Source organism: Oncorhynchus masou, chromosome 32 (assembly GCF_036934945.1).
Source record: "Oncorhynchus masou masou isolate Uvic2021 chromosome 32, UVic_Omas_1.1, whole genome shotgun sequence".
NCBI lineage: Eukaryota > Metazoa > Chordata > Actinopteri > Salmoniformes > Salmonidae > Oncorhynchus > Oncorhynchus masou.
The window spans coordinates 49,415,413-49,433,320 of record NC_088243.1 but is presented as its reverse complement, the minus strand read 5'-3'; the positions used below and the strand labels follow the sequence as shown (position 1 = coordinate 49,433,320).

The 17,908-nt window shown below is 41.2% G+C and overlaps 1 protein-coding gene across 2 annotated transcripts; it reads right to left on the bottom strand.

Annotated features, from left to right (window-relative positions):
* Nucleotides 1–360: 360 nt before the first annotated feature.
* Nucleotides 361–17,550, bottom strand: LOC135526155 (histone RNA hairpin-binding protein-like). 2 transcript variants are annotated; one of them, XM_064954286.1, is made up of 8 exons: nucleotides 17,460–17,550; nucleotides 15,946–16,086; nucleotides 6,288–6,392; nucleotides 6,143–6,205; nucleotides 4,792–4,926; nucleotides 4,533–4,682; nucleotides 2,858–2,969; nucleotides 361–2,717 (listed from the first exon to the last, which is right to left on the bottom strand). In XM_064954286.1, exons 2-8 carry the CDS (start codon nucleotides 16,029–16,031, stop codon nucleotides 2,652–2,654), a joined length of 717 nt encoding a protein of 238 aa, XP_064810358.1. In that variant the 5' UTR covers nucleotides 16,032–16,086; nucleotides 17,460–17,550; the 3' UTR covers nucleotides 361–2,651. The 2 variants fall into 2 exon arrangements, with proteins under 2 accessions (XP_064810358.1, XP_064810359.1); XM_064954287.1 differs by lacking the exon at nucleotides 6,288–6,392.
* Between the last annotated feature and the right edge of the window lie 358 nt (nucleotides 17,551–17,908).

Genomic DNA, 17,908 nt, shown 5'->3' with positions numbered 1-17,908 from the left:
ACAGAGGAGCCTATTAAAGAAGAAGTTACAGGTCTGTGAGAGCCAGAAATCTTGCTTGTTTGTAGGTGACCAAATACTTATTTTCCACCATCATTTGCAAATAAATTCATTGAAAATCCTTGCACAATTGGTGGCTGACTCAATACTTTTTTAACCCACTGTATTTTATACAATTATAAATACAGCATCAAAATGTGGAAAATCTGACTTCCCCCTTGATGATTATTGTACGCAGCTGGCTCTGATCATAGTGTACTGAGACAGACGGGGAGAGTGAGGGCCATTAGCCCTGTGTGGCATCAAATGTGCCAAAAAACCATGCTGAAGTGGTAGTCAATAGCCAAGTTCATAAAACACAGGGTTGCTAAAGTTATTTATAGTGGGAATAATGATTACATTTTATGAGGGGGTGTACAAATGTTTGACGTCCCTACCCAGATAACACTGACCGTTCATTAATAGCATACAGCGAGGGGAAAAAAAGTATTTGATACCCTGCTGATTTTGTACATTTGCCCACTGACAAAGAAATGATCAGTCTATAATTTTAATGGTAGGTTATTTTGAACAGTGAGACAGAATAACAAAAAAAGAAATCAAGAAAAATGCATGTCAAAAATGTTATAAATTGATTTGCATTTTAATTAGAGCTCTCCAAGGATGTCAGGGACAATATTGTAGGCCTACACACAGCTGGAATGGGTTACAAGACCATCGCCAAGCAGTTTAGTGAGAAGGTGACAACAGTTGGTGTGATTATTCGCAAATGGAAGAAACACAAAACGGTCAATCTCCCTCGGCCTGGGGCTCCATGCAAGATCTCACTTCGTGGAGTTGCAATGATCATGAGAACGGTGATCATGAGAACGAATCAGCCCAGAACTACACGGGATGATCTTGTCAATGATCTCAAGGCAACTGCTGGGACCATAGTCACCAAGAAAACAATTGGTAACACACTACGCAGTGAAGGACTGAAATCCTGCAGCACCCGCAAGGTCCTCCTGCTCAAGAAAGCACATATACATGCCCGTCTGAAGTGTGCCAATGAACAGCTGAATGATTCAGAGGACAAGTGTTGTGGTCAGATGACACCAAAATGGAGCTCTTTGGCATCAACTCAACTCGCCGTGTTTGGAGGAGGAATGCTGCCTATGACCCCCAAGAACACCATCCCCACCGTCAAACATGGAGGTAGAAACATTATGCTTTGGGGGTGCTTTTCTGCTAAGGGGACAGGACAGCTTCACCGCATCAAAGGGACGATGGACGGGGCCATGTACCGTCAAATTGTGGGTGAGAACCTCCTTCCCTCAGCCAGGGCATTGAAAATGGGTCGTGGATGAATATTCCAGCATGACAATGACCCAAAACACACGGCCAAGGCAACAAAGGAGTAGCTCAAGAAGAAGTACATTAAGGTCCTGGAGTGGCCTAGCCAGTCTCGAGACCTTAATCCCATAGAAAAGCTGAAGGCTTGAGATGCCATACGTCAGCCTCGAAACCTTAATGACTTGGAGATCTGCAAAGAGGAGTGGGACAAAATTCCCCCTGAGATGTGTGCAAACCTGGTGGCCAACTACAAGAAACACCTGACCTGATTGCCAACAAGGGTTTTGCCACCAAGGGTTTTGCCACCAAGTACTAAGTCATGTTTTGCAGAGGGGTCAAATACTTATTTCCCCTCATTAAAATGCAAATCAATTTATAACATTTTTGACATGCGTTTTCTGGATTTTTGTTGTCTCTCACTGTTCAAATAAACCAACCATCAACATTATAGACTGATCAGTTCTTTGTCAGTGGGCAAACGTACAAAATCAGCAGGGGATCAAATACATTTTCCTCTCACTGTAGTAGCTAGCTATCCAGCATGCGATTCAAACAGAACAAAATAGGGCGTCCCTTGTTATGCTTAATAAAGCATAGAATTATGGCACTCATCCACAGTGATCCTATGCTCATCCATGCTCCTGGCCTACACTTCACTCCCAAACCTTTAAATCAAATCAATCCTAGCTACCAAATCTCATTTAAAAATAAATAAAAATACAGCAACACAAATGTAGTATAAAAACTAATAACATCCTCTGCATGTCTCAGCTACAAGCCAGTTAGGAAGCAGAAAAAGCATATCCAGAAAAATAAAAGCTTGAGGCATTATGTCCCATTATTATTATGTTTTACCTGCTGATAGAAATCCCAATGTCAACATGTTTTTTGAAAGCCTAAGAAAATATAGTACAACATTGTATTCAAAGTTTATATATAAAAAATATATAATTGAACAAAAACATTTCAACTACTCACAATAAAGATGTTCTCAGCATACAAGGTAATCAACTATAAAATACAATGCAAGCATTCACAACACAATTTTAAAAAAGTGATATACACAATTCAGGTCACTGACTTGAATTCAATCTATCATCAATTTGTCCTGGTATTTTAAGCATTGAATAATCTTTTCCCTGCTGGGTGATAGCTGTCGAAAGACAGCTGAGAATGGGTCTGAGGCATGTCTCTTTACCAGAACATGCATTCCAACAAAAGGAGGTGATCACTGGTGGATGCATCCATTTCAAACATGGTGTTGGGGGAAATCAATACCCCAGGCCTTTCCACATCATCCTCTCAACCACCAAGGACATTTAGGCCATTTCAAGGTCAACTGATGTATCCATTTTCATCATCTTGCGAGTGACTTGGCAAGAGTCCTAGAACATAAAGGAAAAAAAGACACACAGAATCAACTCCAAATGTGTTTGCTAAGTGTCCAATGGTGTTTTACTACAATGCATTTGAACACAGACTAATAGTTTCCTTCAAATATTCCTAGACTGGATAATGAACTTACTGCTTGAGACGAAGAGGCCTTGCTGACTTTAGGAGGCTGTGCGCTTGAGCCGGAATCCAGCTCAGGGAAGTCAAGCTCAATATCCATTACATCATCCAAGTCAACCTCATATCTAAATGACACATGAAACAAATACTAACTGCATTACAAACATGACTTAGTTTGAGTAAGATGTCTGACACAAAAGGGGTTGTCTTTCATGAAGAATATACAGTGCATTTGGAAAGCATTTCAGACCCCTTGACTTTTCCACTTTAAGGTACAGCCTTAATCTAAAATGTATTAAAATAGCATTTTTTTCCTCCCTCAATCTACACACACACAACCCATAATGACAAAGCAAAAACAGTTTAGAAAATGTTTAAAAATGTAAAAACTGTAAACTCACATAAGTAGTCAGACCGCTTACTCAGTACTTTATTGAAGCACCTTTGGCAGCGATTACAGCCTCAAGTCTTCCCGGGTATGACGCTAAAAGCATGGCACACCATTATTTGGGGAATTCCTCCCATTCCTCTCTGCAGATTCTCTCAAGCTCTATCATGTTGGATAGGAGAGTTGATGAGGAGAGTTGCTGAACAGCAATTTACAGGTCCCTCCAGAGATGTTCGATCAAGGTTCAAGTCCGGGCCACTCAATGACATTCAGAGACTTGTCCTGAAGCCACTGTGCTTCCCTGCCACTGAAAAACATCCTCACAGCATGCTGCTGCCAACACCATTCCTTCACCAATAGGGATGGTGCAAGGTTTCCTCCAGAAGTGAAGCTTGGCATTAAGGCCAAATAGTTCAATCTTGGTTTCATCAGACCAGAGAATCTTGTTTCCCATGTCTGAGTTTTTAGGCAAACTCCAACCGGCCATCATGTGCCTTTTACTGAAGAGTGGCTTCCGCCTGGTCACTCTAACATAAAGGCCTGATTGGTGGAGTGCTGCAGAGATGGTTGTCCTTCTGGAAGGTTCTTCCATCTCCACATAGGAACTCTAGAGCTCGGTCAGAATGACCATCGGGTTCTTGGTCATCTCCATGATTGCTTAGTTTGGCCGGACAGCCAGCTCTTGGAGGTTCCAAACTTATTCCATTTAAGAATGATGGAGGCCACTGTGTTCCCTGACACAATCCTGTCTCAGAGCTCCACTAACAATACCTTTGACCTCATGGCTTGGTTTTTGCTCTGCCATGCATTGCCAACTGTGGGACCTTATATAGCCAGGTGTGTGCCTTTCCAATTAATGTCCAATCACAATAAATTCACCACAGCTGGACTCCAATCAAGTTGTAGAAATCAATGGAAACAGGATGCACCTGAGCTCAATTTCGAGTCCCATAGCAAAGGCTCTGTATACTCATAAGGTAGTTTTATTATTTTTAATAAATGAGCAAAAATGCTTTTGCTTTGTCATTATGGGGTATTGTGTGTAGATTGAGAGGGGGGGGATGAAAAAAATAAGGCTGTAATGAAACAAAATGGGGGTCTGAATACTACCCTTAGGCACTCTACCATGAGACTAGAGAGATACATTTCTTTGACACACTTCCCAATCCAATTTCAGGAGTTGGGGCACAATTCTATTAGAATAGAACATTGTTTCTGTTAAACCATCATCTCAGGTTGCAAGTACAGTATGTCAACATTTAGAGATGGTTTTAAATTCCAGGATATTTGAGGGGGTTACATGGCCTGCAGCTCACTGCCCTCCTGGGCTGGGGGGTCCCACGCGTGAATCTTCACCTTCCACAATTTAATCTGCTGGTCCCATGAGCGCCGGCTGTATTTCTTAAACTTGTTAGGAGTTTTAGGATGAACTCCTGGCTGCCTCAAGTGCCTAACAAAATAATGGACAACAAATTGTTTAATACTAACTTCTGACCTAATAGGGTGGAATGTATCCTAACAAGAATTTAATCTAAGCATTCACACTGTATTTGACTCACTTGGGTACTTCCTTTATGTATCTGTCGTAGGCGAGTGTGTTCTTCCCATATGTGATCTGTTTCTGCCTCCTCATCAGGACTTCCTCATCCTCCTCCATGACCTCACCAGGGACTGGAGAGTCTCTGGAATCGGAGCTGAAGAGACAGGATACAGATGAATGAATGAAATGCAATAATGGATGTAGCCTGAGTGTAGAGGTCTGCGTGGGCCTGATTTCTTCATCCCGCATCTTTCCATACCACATTCTGCCCCCTTTCTGTCTGACTCCCACCCGCTATGGCAAGAATTGTTCCCAAACCCAACAGCAGTCCCGCAATGTTATTTTAGGCATATGTGACGGAGCTAATTTGCCAGCAACGGTCCCAGCAATTTTGTGTCTTATAGGCAATATCAAATGCTCAAAAACAACTTGATAGGTTTAATTACCAGAGATTTGCACATCTGTACTACTGGGCTACATTCAGCAAATAAACTAGATTAAGTACATTTCCTTGGAAAGATAACTGCCCCTGTACTTCTCTGTGAATGCATAGGCTATTAAATTGAGGCCACGTGCACACCTGATCTCACAGATATGGCTACTGAACTTGAAGCAACAAGAAAGATGACCACGACACTTGCTATGTTGTCTAGAAAGCCTACCTTTTAGGAAGATGATTAGCAGACAAGAGACAAATAGTAATCAATACTTATTGAAAATGAAAAGGTGCAAATCTCACTCACCATAGTAGCCCAACCTATTCAGGCATTGTGCCTTTTAAACGATGTTTAAATGTTTCGATTGCACCTTGTCTTACGTTGGTTGAGTACCGTCCACTTCTTTGCATTATCAATATTTATTTAGACAACTACAGTAGTCATATTTAACTTAACTGCCACATGATTATCTGCCCATGTAGGCAGCCTACTCTATTTCAATGATACCACACCTAGGCACACTTGAACTCTCATGCCCAACGATGAGGTAGGTTACTGCAGTTGAAGCAGCAAATAATGAATAATCCAAAAAATAAGTGTTTTTAATACAATAGGTAGGCTAACACATACAGGCAGAAAAAGGACAGTTTCCAACTCATCTGAGACAAAAATATTTCCATCCCAAAGTCATGTGTCTGACAGCCTGTTGATGCGGCATAAAAACACAGCTCGTGCCGCACTGATCTGTCGGGACCCGCGGGAATGCAGCCCTCTAGCCGAGTGACAGCCTGTGCCATCAAGCCAACTCCTTGTCACGCCAAACATTGTCTGTTGGTTTGACAATGAGCCACAGAGTTGGCAAGAGAACAAACAGATCTGGGACTAGGCTAGCATGCTAAATTCTGAGTAGAAGACATCATTATTCAAACAAACCTCCCTGAAGAATTCTTCCGTTCCCTTGGACCAAACTCTGTTACCAGTGTCCTCCTCCTGCAACTAAAAGAAACAATACCATAACACAATTGAAAGATTTTAGTCATATGCATGTACAACGGGGAAATCTGCAGGGACTGCTGACCGTTGCATGTCACAACAGACGCTTGAGCACATTTCGTCAGTCTCCACTTCACGCTCCCAGTCCATGCATCTGGGAACTGGACCTTCACTTTCAGGAGTGGTACAACTGAAAGAAGAATGACATGCATCATTAATTATGAGTATTATTATGTACAGATTTGAGTATACAGTTCATTCGTAAAGTATTCAGACCCAGTCACTTTTCCCACATTTTGTTATGTTAAAGCCCGATTATAAAATGCCCCCCCCCCCTCAATATCCCAAAATGACAAAGCGAAAAAGTACATTTCTTGCAACTGTATTAACAATTTAAAAAAAACAGAAAAACCTTATTTACATAAGTATTTAGACCCTTTGCTATGAGACTTGAAATTAAGCTCAGGTGCATCCTGTTTCTATTAACAATCCTTGAGATGTGCCTACCAAAACAAATTCTGCAGAATTGAAGGTCCCCAAGAACACAGTGGCCTCCATCATTCTTAAATGGGAGAAGCTTGAAACCACCAAGACTCTTCCTAGAGCTGCCCACCCGGCCAAACTGAGAAATCAAGGGAGAAGGGCCTTGGTCAGAGAGGTACCAAGAACCCGATGGTCACTAACAGAGTGCCAGAGATAAGAGAACGTTCCAGAAGGGCAACATCTCTGCAGCACTCCACCAAATCAGGCCTTTATAGTTGGAGTGGCCAGTCAGAAGCCACTCCACAGTAAAAGGCACAACAGCCTGCTTGGAGTTTGTCAAAAGGCACCTAAAGACTCTCAGGCCATGAGAAACAAGATTCTCAGGTCTGATGAAACCAAGAGTGAACTCTTTGGCTTAATGCTAAGCATCACATCTGGATGAAAACAGGCACCACTCATCACCTGGCCAATACCATCACTACTGTGAAGCAGCGGGTGTGTATACTTATATATATATATATCCCATTTAGCAGACACTTTTGTCCAAAGCGACTTACAAGTCGGCTGGGCCCACTACTTTTACATACTTTTACATATGGGTGGTCCCAGCGGGAATCGAACCCACGACGCTTGGCGTTGCAAGCGCCATGCTCTACCGACTGAGCCACACAGGACCCACATGTAAATGTTATGTTTATTTTTAAAACATTTGCTAAGATTTGTAAAACCCTGTTTTTGCATTGTCAGTATGGGGCATTGTGTGTAGATTGATGAGGTGAAAAAACTATTTGATCAATTTTAGAATAAGGCTTTGAACATAAAAGTGAAGGGGTCTGAATACACACACACACACACACACACACACACAAGGTGGATTGCGAAAGTATTCACCCCCTTGGCATTTTTCCTATTTTGTTGCCTTTTGTTGCCCTAATTGTTGAATTAAAAATTGATTTCTGGGGGGTTTGAATCATTTGATTTACACAACATGCCTACCACTTTCAAGATGCAAAATAATTTGTGAAACAAGAAATAAGACAACAAAAAAACAACTATTCACCCTCCCCAAAGTGAATTATTTACAGCTGCAAATCTCTTGGGGTATGTCTCTATAGGCTTGAAACATCTAGCCACTGGGATTTGTGCCCATTCTTCAAGGAAAACTGCTCCAGCTCTTTCAGGTTGGATGGGTTCCACTTGTGTACAGCAATCTGTAAGTCATACCACAGTTTCTCAATTGGATTGAGGTCTGGGCTCTGACCAGAGTACCTTCATGTTTGTGGAGTCACCCAGACGCCTTTTGGCGAACACCAAACGGGTTTGCTGATTTGTTTCTTAAACAATGACTTTTCTGGCCACTCGTCCGTAAAGCTCAACTCTGTGGAGTGTATGGCTTAAAGTGGTCTTATGGACAGATACCCCAATCTCCGCTGTGGAGCTTTTCAGCTCCCTCAGGGTCGTCTTTGGTCTCTTTGTTGCCTCCCTGATTTAATGCCCTCCTTGCCTGGTCCGTGAGTTTGTGGGTGGCCCTCTCCTGCGTTTTTATATACAGTGCATTCAGAAAACATTCAGAAATCCACATTTTTCCCACATTTTGTTGTTACACATTTACTTTTCATTGATTAAATCTATTTTTCCACTCAATCTGCACACAATACCCCACAATGACAAAGAGAAAAGGGAAATTTCTGCAAATGTATGAAAAATAAAACCGAAAATATCACATTTACATAAAGATTCACATCCTTTACTCAGTACTTTGTTGAAGCACCTTTGGCCACGATTACAGCCTCGAGTCTTCTTGGGTAGGACGTTACCAGCGGCAGGGTAGCCTAGTGGTTAGAGCGTTGGACTAGTAACCGGAAGGTTGCAAGTTAAAATCCCAGAGCTGACAAGGTACAAATCTGTCGTTCTGCCCCTGAACAGGCAGGGGTTCCTAGGTGTCATTGAAAATAAGAATTTGTTCTTAACTGACTTGCCTAGTTAAATAAAGGTAAAATAAAAAAGAAGAAGCTTGGGGAGTTTCTCCCATTATTCTCTGCAGATCCTCTCAAACTCTGTCATGTCGGATGGGGAGCATCGCTGCACTGCTATTTTCAGGTCTTTCCAGATGTCGATTTGGTTCTAGTCACGGGCCACTCAAGGACATTCAGAGACTTGTCCCAAAGCCACTCCTGCATTGTCTAGAATGTGTGCTTAGGGTTGTTGTCCTGTTGGAAGGTGAACCTTCACCTCAGTCTGAGATGCTGGGTGCTCTGGAGCATGTTTTAATCAAGGATCTCTGTACTTGGCTCCGTTCATCTTTGCCTCAATCCTGACTAGTCTCTCTGTCAGAGTGACCATCGGGTTCTTGGTCACCTCCCTGACCAAGGTCTTTCTTCCCAATTGCTCAGATTGGCTGGGCAGCCAGCCCTAGGGATAGTCTTGGTGGTTCCATACTTCTTCCATTTAAGAATGATGGGAGGCCACTGTGTTCTTGGGGACCTTCAATGCTGCAGAATCTTTTTGGTACCTTTACCCAGATCTGTGCCTCAACAAAATCCCGTCTCGGAGCTCTACGGGCAATTCCTTCGACCTCATGGCTTGGTTTTTGCTCTGACATGCACGGTCAACTGTGGGACTTTATATAGACAGGTGTGTGCCTTTCCAAATCATGTACAATCAATTGAATTTACCACAGGTGGACTCCAATCAAGTTGTAGAAACATCTCAAGGATGATCAATGGAAACAGGGTGCACCTGAGCTCAGTTGAGTCTGATGGCAAAGGGTCTGAATACTTATGAAAATATATATTTTTTTTTACTTTAAACATTTGCAAAAATGTCTAAAAACCTTTCACTTTGTCATGATGTGTTATTGTGTGTAGATTGCTGAGGATTTAATTTAATCCATTTTAGAATGAGGCTGTAACGTTTAAAAAAAAAAGTGGAAAGGGTCAAGGGGTCTGAATACTTTCCGAAGGCACTATATCTATGCGCGTGCACACACTATGAGGTTTGAATAAATACTGTGTAATTGTGAACATAATGCCATTTTAGTGTAAGAGCTGTTTGAAAAGACCACCTGCAATTTGGCCTTCCATGGTGATATAAGTAGTTAATAGACCAATAAGGAAGAGTTCCAAACCTCTGAAAACAGCTAATTATCAGTTTTCGCCTCCCCACTCAGACCACTCTGACAGTCCTAGCACAATTCTTGGTTGAGAAATTGCTCTCTGCTAAGAAGCCATTTGTTTATTATTTTAAAATGTTTAATTGTTTTCCAGAAATAAGAGATCAAAACGGCCACATTGGACTTTTACAGCAAGTTTTCTGCAATTCTACCCATTTTGCCAAGTGTGCACTACAAGTTATTTGTGGAGGAGTACAAAGGACAGGCTACAGAGAGGCTGAGCTGAGAATGACATTAGGGCCAGCAAGCCAACTGCACCACCATCGATCATCTGGCATCACCATCAAACAATCCTACTCCAGTGGGTTGCCAAAAGCACCAGTCTCCGCCATGAGCAAGGAACTCTCCGAAATGGCTTCATCACTATGTCAGTTTTGTTAATCTACCTAATTGTTAATACTCCCCCCCCCCCTTTCATCTGTAAGCCTATACTGAAATTCCGCTTTTAGCTGTTAATGTGTAGTTTATAAGATTAAATTAACCAAAGTTCTACGAGCCGTCTCCCCAGAAGAACTCTGATATGTCTCAAAATACCTGAAAATGACAGATGTTTCAAGTACAGCGAAATGCCTGTGAAATGCCTTTGTGAAATGCTTACTGCAAACTCAAAGCCCAACTATGCAATAATCAACAATGTACTACTAGAACAAAAATCAAGAGCAATAAGAAACAAAGTAAGCATTCTATATCCAGGAAATATTTTTAAAAAGTCAGTTCCAATACCATATTTCAGGGATGCAACCTGGTGAGGGCCCAAAAAGGTGCAACTTTTTTTTGTACTGAAACATGAAAGAAATATCCTGCTAGGGGGAAATGCAAAATAAACGATCTACATGACCAGTCTGTGTATAAAATAAAGAGTGGTTAATGTGAACCTAACTCACAGCTAAAAAAAAATTAAGAAAGCAATCCAATGTTATTTGATGCATAGACTTTACTGCAATTGACAAGTCTTGAGGAAAAAAAACAATACACTAATATTGCAGTTACCCATGACAGCCCGAATGCTTGTGACCACACACACACACCTAAATATTGCACCTGAAAAAAAAAAATCTAAATTAGAAAAACAATGAAACAAACAGGCATTACATTTTTGCTTTATTATCACACAAGGCTACATGTGTGCAAATACAACATTCACTGAGTAAAACATTTCAATAATCCCTCACTCACACAAGTGTTACTGTCAAGATCAACACAAAAGTAATATCTTTGGGATACACTGCACATGATTACATTGTACACGTTTTGCCTGTGGACATCTGTTCTACATGTGCAGCAGAGCACGATACCCTTTGTTGGCATAATTGATCTCTTTCAGGCAGAGAGTACACCTGGCATACCCCCTTTTTCTCCACTGTATTGAAAAAGTGAGAAAGAGGGAAAGTATGTGGTGTTCCTTTCACCTCTATAGTGGCATCCAGTTTAAGCTAGGCCCAGCTCCAGCTAAACTTGTTTAACAAGCAACATGTCATTTTCACCTAATTCTCTCATTTTGAAAATTAACCAAATACTGTAGAGGGAAAACATTACTGTTAGTTCATTAGCTAGTTAACATGTCGCACAGATTGCCAGGCTTCAGTAAGCAACTAACATGTTATAACCTGAGGAACGGCAATGTCACAAGTTAATACTATAGAGAATTGGTTAGGTTACTAACGTTAGCTCATTGATGTCATAACGTTAGCTAGCTACCTGGCTACCCCTACCAACAGCTCTGCACACCCCGCAGCAACTTTCCCAAGCCCCGCCCCCCTTCTCCTTGACCAAAATCCAGATAGCTGAAGTTCTGAAAGAGCAGCAAAATCTGGATCTCGACAAATCAGCTGGGCTAGACAATCTGGATCCTCTAAAATTATCCGCCGACATTGTTGCAACCTCTATTACTAGCCTGTCCAACCTCTTCTATCATCTGAGATCCCTAAAGATTGGAAAGCAACACCCACCCGCAGCACGCGCTCCAGCAGGTATATTTCACTGGTCATCACCAAAGCCAACACTTCCTTTGGCCGCCTTTCCTTCCAGTTCTCTGCTGCCAATGAATGGAACAAATTGCAAAAATCACTGAAGCTCGAGTCTTGTATCTCCCACTCTAACGTTAAGCATCAGCTGTCAAAGTTACCGATCACTGTTCCTGTACACAGCCTATCTGTAAATAGCACACCCAACTACCTCATCCCCATATTTTTGTTGTTGCTCTTTTGCACACCAGTATCTCTACTTGCACATCATCATCTGCACATCTATCACTCCAATATTAATGCTAAATTGTAATTATTTCGCCACTATGGCCTATTTATTGCCTTACCTCCCTAACCTTACTACATTTAAACACACTGCACATAGATTTTTCTATTGTGTTATTGACTATATGTTTGTTATCCCATGTGTAATTCTGTTGTTGTTTTTGTCACACTGCTCTGCTTTATCTTGGCCAGGTCGCAGTTGTAAATTAACTTGTTCTCAACTGGCCTACCTGGTTAAATAAAGGTGAAATAAATAAAAAATATATATATCAGTAAAGTTGGCTGATGTTGCTCTGGCTAGCTATGGGATAATTCAAACCAAGATACTTAACAATGCTAACAATACTTGTTCCACCACACTTTCTCCATCACCTCAAACTTTCCAAATTCCAATTGTTTTTCAGATCCAGCTCATGAAGTATGCTTCATCACCTTCTCACCCCTGTCTCCCTGGTCAGGCTTCTCACCTACCTCTTTGTTATCGTTCAGGGGACACGATGCTGTAAGTTAACTGGAAAACTGCCTTAAGCACTGACGCTGTAACAAGCACATTGGTGGTCTCTTCTCTTTTCAGTCGGGTGCTGCATTCTGTTATGTGAACAATTGGCTTAGCCTTGGATACAGCCAGCATTGCTCCAAACACGCATCACTTTTCTCATCGGATCTACACTAATCATGTAAGTCACCTATTTCGGATTCAAAACTGGGAATTTCACTGACAGGTGACTAGTTTGTATCCATGATATTTACATGTGCAGGGAAATTGGAGTGATGGAGGTAGATACATATAGGGGTAAGGTGACTAGGCAACAGGATATAAGAAACAGTAGCAGCAGCTTCCATGTGAGTGGGCGTGCAGAGTCAGTAGAAATGTATGTGCATATGTGTGAGTGAGAAAATGGAGTGAGTGTTTGTATGTGTTGGAGTGACAGAGTGTGTGTGTGTGTTGGTGTAGGGCCCTGTGAGTGTGCAGAGATTGAAATAAAAGGTCAATAAAGATACAAAAGTAAACTCGGTCCGTGTAGCCATTTTGTTGGCTATTTATCAGTTGTATTGCTTGGGGATAGAAGCTGTTCAAGAGCCTGTTGGTGTCAGACTTGTTGCACCGGTACCTCTTGCCGTGCGGCAGCAAATAAAATAGTCTATGGCTTGGGTGGTTCGGGGTCTAACAATTTTCCGGGCCTTCTTTTCACACCACCTGATATAGAAATCCTGGATGGCAGGGAGCTCGGCCCCAGTAATGTGCTGGGCTGTCCGCACAACCCTGTGTAGTGGCATGCGATGGAGGGCGGTGCTATTGCCATACCAAGCAGTGATGCAGCAAAGATGTGGTGCGAAAAGGACACATCAAACCACACCACTTCTTCCTAGCATTTTGGATTGCTTATTTTTCACAGCAATATTCAGGGTGAAATACATGGGGAACATTTGCCAACCTATTGTTAAAAAGCTACCCTCATTTACAGGACAGGCTACTTCATTTATAGCTCTCAAGAGCAGCGTCCCAAATGGCACGCATGTCCCTATAAAAAGTGAACCACTTTTGACCAGGGCTCATAAGGCTCCTGTCAAAAGTAGTGCATCATGGAGAAAATAGGGTGCCATCCAGGACGTACTCAAGGGCCCAACAGCAACTTAACCTAAAATATTGGTCTCTGATACCTCCCAACTGAGCAGTCAATCTTGTCTTATGGTCATTTAATATAATTTCAATTACTTTCTGACTGCACCCCTTTAGATTTGAACAGAACCGTTCTTACATGTTGGCCCATACTAGAAGTGATCAGAAATAGACTTTTTGGACCTGAATGACAAAACATTCAGGAGATAGAGGTGCTCAAGTTGACCCATTTTGCATACCCCTCCCTACAATAAGATATCCATGTCTTCATCACTAAAAAATATCAATGGCTGAGTTTGATATCATTTGGAAACTTAAAAATAGGGTTGTCGAACTATTTAAAATTCTTTAAATTATGTAATTAATCTTTAACATCAATTATCTAAAAACTCAGATTTATTTCATGTTCACATATGTTGTAGCTTAGACCTTATTTTCCTATTTTACATCAGAGGTGTTTGTTGTGCCCACCATTCTGTTGAATAGCTTACCAACAGGGTTGTCATGATAAACGAAATTGACATTTCAAATGGTTGACATTACAAAGATGGTTGGGGGTCCACACAACAGAAAATGTTGACGAGTGGGAATATCCATTGTTTTAACTTAAAATTAATCTTTCATAGGAACCCTATTGAACTCTCAGAAATATAGATAACAGAATAGAAATTCCCATTCAAGTTTAAATTCAACGGTGGGTAGACTGGCAGACATCTTTCTGGTAGTAATTTAAACTTACATTTCAATGGTGTACCAGGCTACCAACTACACTGTAGTGGTTTGAAGGGATATGTTCATTTTATATATTTTCTTTCTATGATTGAAATGACACCCACCCTGTATTCAAGAGAATGCTGCATCTCAACTGATGATGGGCACAACAAACATCCCAGACAACATAAAATAGGGTCTAAGCTGTAACTTACGTGAGAATGAGAAAAAGCTGAGTTTACACCTTTAAAAAATGTTTACGCTAAAGCAGTTATGAAATTGCACCTTTTATTACTTTTTTTATTCAAGATACTATAAACTTATGTGACAACCATGTTTGTAAGCTTTCAAATGGTAAACTCAATAGTTTGTTTTTCACTGATGAAGACATTGATGTCTCATGTAGGGAGGGGTTAGCTTTCGAAAACCCGTGCTGAGATTCGCATCGCCCAAAGTTGGCTGCGAGCAAACTACAATTCCAACACTGTCTTTTAGCGTTTAGAAAAGTCAGCAATCATCTCGTGAAACAGTTTGAAACATATGCTGGCCTTCTAGGCTGAGTTGCAAAGAAAAAGGCATATCTCAGACGGGAAAGATTAAGATGGGCAAAAGACCAGACACTGGATAGAGGAACTCTGCCTAAAAGGACAGCATCCCGGAGTCGCCTCTTTACTGTTGACGTTGAGACTGGTGTTTTGAGGGTACTATTTAATGAAGCTGCCAATTGAGCACTTGTGAGGCATCCGTTTCTCAAACTAGACAGTAATGTACTTGTCCTCTTCCTCAGTTGTGCACTGTGGCCTCCCACTCCTCATTCTATTCTGGTTAGTGCCAGTTTGTGCTATTCTGTGAAGGGAGTAGTACACAGCTTTGTACGAGATCTTCAGTTTCTTGGCAATTTCTCACATGGAATAGCCTTCATATCTCAGAACAAGAATAGACTGGCGAGTTTCAGGTCTTTGTTTCTGGCCATTTTGTTTCTGGCCATACTCAACTAGTCTAAAGGCCAGTTTTATTGCTTCTTTAATCAGATCAATAGTTTTCGGCTGTGCTAACATAATTGCAAAATAGTTTTCTGATGATCAATTAGCTTTTTAAAATGATAAACTTGGATTAGCTAACATAACGTGCCATTGGAACAAAGGAGTGATGGTTGCTGATAAAAAAAAATAAAAAAAGGAATATCTACATTTATCTGCCGTTTCCAGCTACAATAGTCATCCACAACATTAACAATGTCTACACTGTATTTCTGATAAATTTGATGTTATTTTAACAGACAATTTTAATTTCCCTTTCTTTCAAGTACATTTATAAGTGACCCCAAACTTTTCAACAGTAGTGTAGATAGCATCTACCAAAGGGCTAGGATGGGGTATGCAAAACTGGTCAACTTTGAGCACCTCTATCTCCTGAACATTTTGGCATTTAAGTCCAAAAAGTCACTTTCTGACAACTGCCAATGGCAAACATGTTCAGAAGGTTTATTTATGGAATGACCCCTTACCTAACACGTCTGATATCAGTGTGTCTGTGGTTGACATTACTCTTCTTCAGATCACTGGTGGAGTCCATGTCCTCATTTGATCTCATACTGCCATCAGCTACACGTTTCCGGTAGTTATACCGCTTCAAAGGGCCCCTATTCCTAGAAACAATGAAACACAGATCAACAAGACTGACACATTCATTATGTTCCCCATTTTCTTTACCTTTATTTAACTACGCAAGTCAGTTAATAACAACAAATTCTTATTTTCAATGACATACTAACATGCCAGCAGCATACCACCCTGCATACCACTGCTGGCTTGCTTTTGAAGCTAAGCAGGGTTGATCCTGGTCAGTCCCTGGATGGGAGACCAGATGCTGCTGGAAGTGTTGTTGGAGGGCCAGTCGGAGGCACTCTTTCCTCGGGTCTAAAAATATCCCAATGTCCCAGGGCAGTGAAATGCAGTGACACTGCCCTGTGTAGGGTGCAGTCTTTTGGATAGGACGTTAAACGGGTGTCCTGACTCTCTGAGGTCATTAAATATCCAATGGCACTTATCGTAAGAGTAGGGGTGTTAACCTCGGTGTCCTGGCAAAATTCCCAATCTGGCCCTCAAACCATCAGGTCACCTAATAATCCCCAGTTTACAATTGGCTCATTCATCCCCCTCTCCCCTGTAACTATTCCCCAGGTCGTTGCTGCAAATGAGAATGTGTTCTCAGTAAATTTACCTGGTAAAATAACGGATAAATACATTTTTAAAAACAGCCTTGTTCAGGGGCAGAACGACAGATTTGTACCTTTTCAACTCGGGGATTCGATCTTACAACCCTTCGGTTAATAGTCCAATGCACTAACCACTAAGCTACCATCCGCCCTTTGCTGTAAATTATTCTTATAAAATCACTAGACTCAACAGTGGAGACACTAGTAGCTATGTCAAGTTACACTTCGTTAACTTGTCGTGATGCTTCACACAATGTTTACTACAATAGGTGCTTCGGAGCAGCATAGTATGAGCGCGAATTGGTACGCAACCGAGCTTAATATAGCAAGCTAACTTAAGTAGCAAGTTATCTAGCAATTGTTGCATTCAAACGACACGTACATTTGAAGGGAAAACAGTTATCAAATTGGCAAGCTAGCTAGCTGCATGAACAATGCACTGGTTTGCAAATGCCTTTCTATTCAGCTACCGAGCCATGCTAAGTTAGCTAGCGGATTAGCTAGCCAGCAGTAATGTTAGTTAACTAACCTTAACACCTGTTCAAAATATTGGTAAGATGTCTAACATGACCACGTAGCCAATACCATTGTCTTATAAACATGCACAACAGTAACGCAATAAATGCTAATCAATTTCTTACGCAATATTAGACGGAAAACTTAACTAGCAAAGAACATTTAGCTAGCCAGCACCAGTGTTCTTGATTTCGCCAGAAGACAGGTGCGAGAGAAATCTAACTGACCAAATGTATTTTAAATAACTTTTTATATATAAAGTACCCTTACAAATCATGACAACTCACCTATTTTCATCTCAGTTATTGTCAGCGTCAGTTCGTCTAGACTTGTGACGATAAGACGTCTGCTACTGCTACTGCATCTGCTTCTTCTTAATCTTCGATGGGGTTTAACTGCGATTGGCATCCAATGTTAATGGCGCATTGCCGACACCAGCTGGACGGGTTATTAAATAAGAACTTTTAAAAAACATTCCGGGAAAGGGGTAAAATTATATCATACAAAATAAAACACGTAAGATAAAAACCATTAAGAAATAAAATAAAACAGTCACACTTCTTCAATCACAGTCCACTCCAAAATGCATTCCTATGGCTCATGGGCCTGTGATGGGGCTACATTAACAGACAGAATATCTTGCACCACCTGTAAAATCACTAAGACCCCAAAAACGTTCAGTGGCATTCACAATGATTCCAATTTTCTTAGACTTCTTCCCCACTTGTGCTGTACA